The sequence below is a fragment of the Nilaparvata lugens genome, unplaced genomic scaffold (genome assembly GCF_014356525.2).
Source record: "Nilaparvata lugens isolate BPH unplaced genomic scaffold, ASM1435652v1 scaffold4768, whole genome shotgun sequence".
Taxonomy (NCBI): domain Eukaryota; kingdom Metazoa; phylum Arthropoda; class Insecta; order Hemiptera; family Delphacidae; genus Nilaparvata; species Nilaparvata lugens.
Window position 1 is genome coordinate 14,195 of NW_024090803.1, and position 9,401 is coordinate 23,595.

At 32.4% G+C, this 9,401-nt stretch overlaps 1 protein-coding gene across 2 annotated transcripts; it reads right to left on the minus strand.

The window, feature by feature from the left end:
* Window positions 1-662: 662 nt before the first annotated feature.
* LOC111053804 (putative gustatory receptor 28b) lies at window positions 663-7,055 on the minus strand. Of its 2 annotated transcripts, XM_039444474.1 has the most exons (6): window positions 6,765-7,055; window positions 5,784-5,852; window positions 3,091-3,180; window positions 2,675-2,783; window positions 2,045-2,317; window positions 663-823 (listed from the first exon to the last, which is right to left on the minus strand). In XM_039444474.1, the coding sequence occupies exons 1-4, from the start codon at window positions 6,987-6,989 to the stop codon at window positions 2,712-2,714; spliced, it is 456 nt and encodes a 151-aa protein (XP_039300408.1). In that variant the 5' UTR covers window positions 6,990-7,055; the 3' UTR covers window positions 663-823; window positions 2,045-2,317; window positions 2,675-2,711. The 2 variants fall into 2 exon arrangements, with proteins under 2 accessions (XP_039300408.1, XP_039300407.1); XM_039444473.1 differs by lacking the exon at window positions 2,675-2,783.
* Window positions 7,056-9,401: the final 2,346 nt, after the last annotated feature.

Sequence of the window (9,401 nt, forward strand, 5' to 3'; positions counted from 1 at the left end):
ACTAACAAGTTTTATTTGCAAAACCTATTTTCAAATGATCTCACAAAGACATTGTGTCTTACATAAGATACTGTAGTTCTCACTAGAACTAATTTTAATTTATCGATCTGATTTGTAGCCGGCAATAAAATTTCATGAAAAGGATTGATATTGAAGTTAAGGTATTGGGTAAGCTCTAACACTCTTAATCTTTATTAGCACACATATAATTCCTCAAGGTACCTTTCTTTGCGAATTATTGTTCACTGCAACGGACGATAGTATTGTGTAGTACAATGTGTTCTACAATATAATATATCATATCAGCTATCATTGGATTAAGGCATAACTATTATAACCTAATATGTATTACTCCAACGATTCCACAACCAGCGGCGTATACGAAAAATATGCTATCATTAGTTCATCCGTCATTGATCAATTCCGTCATTCTTACCTGGAAAATCATTTCCTATGTGTCTCTCCCTTCTGCTGTAGATTAGTGACGTATCCAATGTATGAGGGGTAATTGCATCCAGCTTTTCGTTGATTAATCTGAATCTTCTTTTCACAGCCATTGCGATTTCCATCAGTTGAAAACTTATTGAGAATTGGTGGTAATGTTCAGCGAGGCCAACTATCAAAAAGATGGTCATTGTTGGTGTGTTTAAATGCGTGTAATGTGGTAAATGATGAAAAATGTCGAGTAGTGAAATGTAGATAAAGCAGATCAATATTATTGAAGTCAGCTCGCAACTACTTGTATGAGGCTCTTGTTGTAATACTTTATCAATTTTATGCAGAGTTTTCATGATGGCACAAAGTCTCTTACACTTGAAAGGAGCTGTAAAAAAACTGACCATCAGTGTACTGATTATGCAGACTTTATTGAGGAATGTAGCAATTACTATGGTAGGATCGCTTTGAAAGCTATTGTAGTTAGATGTTTCCCAATGCGTACACTTTACTACTATGATGCTGGCGAAAATAAAAACGCTGTATGCCAGGCTGAAAGGTGAAGTTTTAATAGTTGTTTTTCCGCTTTTCGGGTCTTTCAAAAATGTTATCGGAGCGGCACCAATGAGCTTCCAAAATAAGAACAGACTTTTTCTTGTCCACAATACTACCTCCGTTTCTCGCATCAATGATGAATCTTCAAGACACATTTTTCGAATTATTAAATTAATTTTCATTGAAAATTGATTCAAAATTGTCTTCTTTTATTAAAATCTTAGAAGAGCATAGACCAGAAGTCGCTTTTTAATATTGAGAGTAGTTACAAAACACAATGAAAGTCTTCAATTCTGATGACTCAATTCTCAATATAGTCTCAGTTTTAATAACGTACGTAATCACCCATTGGAATCCATCTATGTATAGTGTGGATATCCATGTAAGATTTTGATTTTACGACTTGTAATATTGAAAATAAGGGATGGAGTCGAATTGGGTGTTTATCGCAGAAATTTTCAAACTTTTAACGTGAATTTAGTAGAAATGAATTTCATTGTTTTGAATTGAAATTTATTCGCTTTCGTCTGAGCAATATATCATTTTGTTTTGGAAGTAATTGTCTGAAAGTTGTTTAAGAAAGTGTTCAACACCGCGCCTAAATTTAGAATAGATATGAAAACTTGTTTCTGTAGGCTTTAAATGAGTATGCATCACAAATAATTGATAAAACATAACCTATAATTATTCTCAATTTGAGAAACATAATTCTCGTGAATGTGACTTGGACCTCTCCCTAATCGATGGTCAATCATTCTATTGAACATAAATGGTGGTCGGTTGATGAGTAATAATCATTGTTTATTTACCATATATTTTCGATAAAAGGCACTGTATTTAGTATGAGTGATTTTATTTGAATTAAGGTCTAATAAATTTGTTTACTAATATTCAGATTCAGGTAATTATATGGGTGACTGATGTCATTTCAACTGTGCTTAAAACCACCCTTAAACCAACCCCATTAGTTAAAATTGATTGATCAACAATTGAATTCTATGTATCTCCTTATTTCAAGTGTCAGTAATGATATGGTGCTTTTATACATCTATACCTTGCCACTTTTTATCAGTTAAAAACAGCTCTAAAATCATTCAAATTTGATTAATGAGAAAATCCATATTGTAAGAAGAGTTATTTGCGTGATAAAACCATCTTTGGAGAAAACAGTTTATTATCACTTGAGAATCCATGTACAGTATAATCATTTGATAATTTATCATTTCAGTACTAATTGTCCTTATTGCTCTCCAACTACTTTATTAACTTTATCTGAATTTTTGAACTGAATTAGAATAATAAGATATGTTGTTATAGCTCCAATCATCTGAAAAAATAGATTAATTACAAATTAATTATTGAAAATATGAATCTCATTTATAAGTGATGTCGAATTCCCTATTTACATAATACTGTTCCTATTGATTTTTATTGATAGCTTTCTCAATTTATGATTTAATCATAATTAAATCAATTAAGTTCTTGAATTTCAATTCATGCTCACAGATTACATGCTTCACTCTTGATATTAACTGCGCAGTACTCAAACATTGTTAATGGATCATTATTGACGTTTATCATGTATTATTTGTCATAGCATTATATCACGTTTATTTCAATTTCCTAGCTAATGGAAAATCATAGACAAGATCATTTTTAATCCCAAATATTTTTGTGTTTTTACCATATTGATGTATCCTCAGTAGCTGACATCAGTTGAGCTATTCCAACCTTTCTTTCAAATGCGCTCCTGACTTGAAATTCTCAATGAAGTTTTGTGTCGATGAATTTATCTGTAGATAATTTTTCAATTTTAGTTATTTGCTTTATAGGATTATTCTTTAGTTTGTAAATTCATGATTATGAACTGTTTTCCTTCAATTCACAAAAAAGGCTATTCATTTTAATGTGATTAAATTTCTCTTTATTGACCAGTCTTAAAAACTGAATAATAGAATTTGGTGTACTATTTATTATCAGCTCTTTATGAGAATGTAAAAATTGTAAAATGTCTCCTTGTGAATTGTTTTTGAAATGAAGAACAACAAACTACCTTATTAAAAAGTATTAACACAATTATGAATTTGTATAATATCTTACTCCTGTTAGGACAGAGTAGTTCAAAGTAAATATCCCACAAGCTGTGATGTTGACCTCAGTATGGAGAAGTTGAACAGAAAACACTTCTAGCTGAAATAGTAGAATAAATAATTCAGTTTATTTTCTATAACATATAAAATACAATACTAGTGATTCAAAAACATAAAACATGAAATGCTTCCAATTTAAACAATTCTGACAGTTTTGAAAAATGTCACTGATAAATTAATTTAATGTATCAAATTAATTATTAATATCGGGGTACCGAGCTTCGCTCGTTATTTTTATTTATTGATAAACAGAACACAATTCTCTAAAATGATCGTGTTTATATTTTACAGCTTGCTATACGTCAGCTTATGAATTTCGGGGATGCGATATTTTGATTTTCCACAAAATCACTCGCTCACGTTTTACTATCCACAGACGACGAAAGTCTCAACTGTTTCAGCCAAGGATGAATTATCCTTTTAATGTCGTTCAGCGAGTTTTCCCAAGGATGAGACCTAGTGCAATCAAATTTTTATATCATAAACCTACTACTATATTGCAAATTTCATCAAAATCGTTAGAGCCGTTTTCGAGATCCGTTGGACATAAATATATACCTATATAATCATATAACCACATAACCATATAAATTTATATACAGAAATTGCTCGCTTAATAAAATAGGATTTAATGTATGAATATTGGTTTCATTCATTCTACAAATGAGAAAAAAAACGTTTTTCCAAGGACTATCAAATATTTTTTATTCTCAACTAGAGTTGTTCAAAAATATGATGCAGGGTAGGCCTATATCCTACTGAGAGAAATTAAATGTTTAGGCTCCATTGAAAGAATCAAATCAAGCATTGGCTGAGTGGAAACCATTAATAAGCAATTCTCACAGTTTTAAATGAATCTCACAATTGGTGATTACTTTTTGGAAAGTCTACTTGCTAGAGAGAGCATGATGTAGATGATTTCATACATAAGCTATGTTCATCTGGTCTGAATTCACAGTTTTCATCATTAATAACAATTTTTCTATTCCAATTCACTTTGAAAACTAAGTAGGCTGTGCACTAACTTTGCTCTTCCAAGCATGAAATAACGGCAGTTATTAAATGAATGTATTACATTTTGATTCCTGTATGATCATCAATAATATAATAAAGGAAAGAATCGTCTCAAACATGTACATGATAGGAAATTCACGAATGATGAATCATCACGACTGAGCTACTGAACTGAACAACTTGCAATTTTACATGAGGATTCTAAATTTACCGAGGATGGTCATTTCCATTGTTCCAATCAATTCTGATTTAATAATTAAAACAAATTTATTAAATTTGTGATTCAAAGTTTCCGCAACTAAAACGTTCAACCAAACAGGGAATACTCCAAGTGACTCCGTAGCTTGGATGATAGCGTGCACGGCTCATGGTTGCTGGTTCGAGACTATCCCAGGACCAGGATATCATATATTTGAATTATATTCTATATCTTTTTTTTCTTAATCTGGAAATTTCCATAAGTGAATCTTGATTTTTGATATATTTCATTGCTTTTAGAACAGCTTTTTTCAATTTTTGTATAATATATGTATGAAATTTATTGTATTATAATAATGTGACGAAGGTAATGCTTCTGAAGACCTCAGAAGCGGTTACAGTGTACATTCTGTTACAGTAAATTGTTCCAGTTCCAATCGTAAATTGCTCCATCACGTGACTAGTGCAAAATGTTCCCATGGAACGCCATTTCAAAATCGTTGCTTCAAGCTTTTGGCGCGCACTAAAAAAGTTGATTTACACCAAAATGTGTCGTTTACTAGCTGCGTGAATGAAGAAAGGCTGTTTTACAAACTTACCGTTTAGAAAAGTGTGCATTTCTTTCATTCCATTGCTCTCAAATTTTCTATAGAGAAAAATTCATTTAATGGTTATCAAACATCATTTTGTTGGTTATGTATTCTATGGCTATGCTATGGTAAACAAACAAACTATCAGCGCATGCAAGAAGCAAGCAGACTACAATTCAATCGACCAATTTACCACGCTTCGACTGTGGGGCATGAACTTGGAACTGGAACTGGTTTCTGGTACAGAATCTGTCAAAATTCTTCTAATGGGACGCGGAACTTTTTACCTGGTAAATTGTGAATCGGACAATTTACCACATTCCATGTACACAGAACGGGCCCAATTAAAACATAAATTCTATTCTTTTCTATAAATGTTTTTTTTGCTGGAATTTTTCATCTCTTATAATGGTTATCCACGTAATTTTGAACAAAATAATAAATAAATATTTAATTTTAAAATATTAAACTTTTTTATGTGTCCTGGAAACAAGGAGATTGTATTATTTTACAACACCAAATTTTTCCCGGTGCAAAGCACGGGTTACATGCTAGTTCTCTATAAACTGATCCAACTGTGTCTATTGGTGAAGTCAAGATTCTAATTGCTATACGTTAGCTACTTGTCTCCTATCAATGATGTTCTATAGTGAGATTCACTTCAAACTGTCACCATTCATCATGAATATAACTACAACTCTTCACATACAACTAATGCTGACAGTTTGAAAACTAGAACTATAGTGTTGATAAGTAGTGTAGTTTGCTAACTGTACAAGTGTCAAGTTATTGATAATAATTTATATACACGTAGGTATACTTCAGTTGCATGCATGCTTACTTGTTTTTTCGATTGAGAGTTCAATTTTCGACTGAGTAATCTAGATACAATCAAAGCCGTCTTTCCAGCCTGAAACCAAAATAACTCATTCAGACTCACCGTATGATATGTATGATATTTGATAAGAGTATGATATTTTTGAAGTACTGTATGATATTTTTAGAATATGTATGATATTCTTGTATGATATTGATATGTATGATATCAATATGATATTTTTAGAAGAGTGGAAAAATACAGTTCACATAATCAATTCAAATTTAAGACATGTATAAGGGCCAATCAACTTCCAAAGATACACTACTTGAACTCTTTTTAACGCCATGGCAATATAATTATAATAATTTTATGCAGATAATAGTATAAACCACTACTCACATGGTGGAGATCTTTCGGACGTTATGTAGCTTACATCTCCAATACTCTGAGTATATACCTACAGAAAACGCTTCAACATGAGATTAAACGTGTAATTGAAGGGGTGTCATTTATATTGTCTGGTGTTTTTATTGTGCAAGTATTTCAACTTTTTGTTATTTGCGTTAATTATATAAAATTATCAAACAAATTCATATAATATTAACATTATTGCCATTTAAAAGACAACATCTAGCCTTTCCTTTTACTCAAAAACATAATATTTAACAGTACCTTTTATAATGTTCTTCTATTTTTATACACTAGACATTTTGAGAACTGGAAGATCTGAGGATGTCCAAATTGAAGAAAGATGCAAAGATAAATTACCAGATGACAAACTTTTTTTTCTGAATCTTTCAAGTGAAATCGAAAAGAATACTGTCATCTCGTCTATTTGATAAAACCCATTAGAGAAGGTTCAAGGCTTCTTTGTATTGAAAATAACACCCTGATTTATAAAATTCCATTCAATTTAAAAAAAGTTTTTATAAGATCTTAATTCAATTTAGGAAATTTAAAATTTCAATTACTCAAAGAAATGTGTTAGAATTTCATTCTCACCTCATTGCTCACAGATGCACTTGCCGAAACTAAGAAGTAAACCTTGAAAATATCTTGGATCAATCTGATTAGGTTGTCACTGAAGTAAATCCATTCAACGTATCCAGATCTGTAAGATTTTGTCTCTCCAGTCAAGTCTGATTCCATGCCATATAATAATGACGTGGTTTTCACAAATACCGAAAACATTATTGTAAGTATCTGTCCTCCATAACAACGATTCATAATTCCTAAAGCTTCACACAAGCTCCAATGAAAGCTCCTCAATTGCTGAATTGGTATGTTTGGTCTCTCAATCACTGTAAAAAAGTCATAACATCACTAATAATATTGACAAAATTAATGAAATTTGTTCTTATATCTTATATTTTTGTATCTTACTATTGTAGTTGATATTTGTATCTTACTTTTAATTTGAGTGATTAATTCATCTATAAATTAAGTACGAGAATTTCCAAGAGAAGTTTTTCCTTCAAGTCCTTTTTAGTCTTGGACCATAAAATGTCTTTCGAGCTGCTTTCAAAGTAGGAAACACTTCCAGCAACCAGGTTTTTAGTATGTCGGTGAGAACGGTCGAGGACTTCATTGATTAGGATAAGGCTGTGCAAAGGCTAAAAATAAACTTTCTATTGGTGATAATTTTCAAAGTTTTTCGATAAGTATAATTATTATCAAACTATCAAAATGGAAAAGTTTTCTCAGGAAAATATTTTTTTCCTATCATTACTTTTTGAGATATGAGCGCCTAAAGTTTAAATTTTTGGGACAGAACATTTCAAATTCGGTAAGAGATAAATCCATTATATTTAGAGGATAAATTCTTCATGGTATTGTTGATTGAATAAAACAGTTTTTTCTAAATATCAATTTTGAGAAAGTTATTCAATTTACCAAAAATAACTAATAATAAATTATAAAATAACTAATAAATATTGATTTGTTTTATTCAATCTACAATACCCTGAAGAATTCATCCCCTGAATCTCATGGATTTATCTTTTACCGGATTTGAAATGTTCTTGTCCCAAAAATTCTTCTCTTTTCCTTAGAAAACTTTTTCATTTTGATTTTTTCGTGCCCCCCCCCCGCACTTGTGTAATGGGAGGCAAGGAAACCGTGCACATTTCAGCGCTCTGAGTGGGCCGTGGATGCTTCGTCAACTATGATCAAATCTTTTATTATTATTAGCATTAATTTTTTCGATACATCATTAGTACCTATATTTAAGAGTACTGCTAAGAATTTTTGCGCAATCCCCGAGAAATAAGGAAAAATTTTTGCGCAAATCCCCTCCCCCTCCCCCTCCCCCTCCCCCTCCCCCTCCCCCTCCCCCTCTGCGCCCCCCTCTCCTCCCCCTCTCCCTCCCTTCTCCCTCTCCCTCTCCTTCTCCCTCTCCTTCTCCCTCTCCTTCTCACTCTCCTTCTCCTTCTCCCTCTCCCTCTCCCTCTCCCTCTCCCTCTCCCTCTCCTTATCTTATCTCCCAGTGAGGATGAGGGGGAGGAAGAGAGAGAGAGACAGTGAGGGAAAAAAAAAATTTCCCTTTGAGGGAAAAATTCTCTACTGACAAATTAAAGTGAATCCATATTTCTACTGACAGATTAAAGTGAATCCATATTTCTACTGACAGATTAAAGTGAATCCATCTAATGCTATACTGACAGTGGAGTCAACCTTGGAAGATATGCTCAAATTATTCTCTCAGTCAGATCTTACTTCAGCATCATGAATCTCTAAGATATAAGAACCCAATTCAACTTATACTGACAGATTAAAGTGAATCAATCCCAGTCTAGTATAGATAAGAACTCTTTTGTAGATGTGCTAAACCCTATTACTCTTTAAGTTTCTCGTTCTAGAGTTAGTTGCAAGGATCTTTTCAAATATTCTTTCCAAATTCATGTTAATGCATAACAATATTAGCTACAACTATTGACAACTGCTTTTTCCATATCATATGCACTTCAAAAAATATTTTCTCAGTCTATATTATGTAAATTCATTTATAATTGTATATAAGTGTAAAAAACCAGTATATATTGTAATCTACACGAATAAAGCATTCTCTCATTAGCTTTATTTATTTATTTATTAGATAGAGCGAACAATACAATAGTTGGAAAAGAAAAAACAGGCTATTGCCCAAAACTTCTTCAATTTCCTGATTTTGTCACAAATCGTTCAAATATTATGTTCCTTCAATTTCACATCAAATCTATCATATTTCGCAATCGAAATAAGCACTCATTTTATCAGTTCGAACGTTTCAAAGCAAATGACACCTTCTGTTGCTGCAATTCGATGCATGATATACTTTCCTTTCTAATGTGATGTTACGTAGTGAAATCCATCGCTCGTGCCAAGGTTATAGGAGGAGAAATGGTAATCGCTCCTATGTGTTTTAGACAAGTAGCAGACTGGTATGCACCCAATTCGAGCCTCCTTGCGCGTTGCTGCAAAAGCCATGTGTGTTGAGTTTGCTCTCCTTTACTTCGTCATCCGTAAAATGTCCTTTCTGCGTAGCGGAGCACAGCATTTTAACGAATGAGAGTAAAGAGAGAATAGAGAATTCATTCCGTTCTCCACTATGATCGACCGTTCGCTACTACTAGCAGTCCTGCTACAAAGTCTGCTTTCCCT

Excerpts from the sequence above, each read along its gene's own strand:
- LOC111053804 (XM_039444473.1), bottom strand. The coding sequence starts at position 6,989 with ATGAATCGTTGTTATGGAGGACAGATACTTACAATAATGTTTTCGGTA. Across the intron at positions 5,853-6,764 it reads GTGCATCTGTGAGCAATGAG|GCTGGAAAGACGGCTTTGAT; the intron begins GTGAGAATGAAA and ends TTTTGGTTTCAG. Across the intron at positions 3,181-5,783 it reads ACTCTCAATCGAAAAAACAA|CTAGAAGTGTTTTCTGTTCA; the intron begins GTAAGCATGCAT and ends CTACTATTTCAG.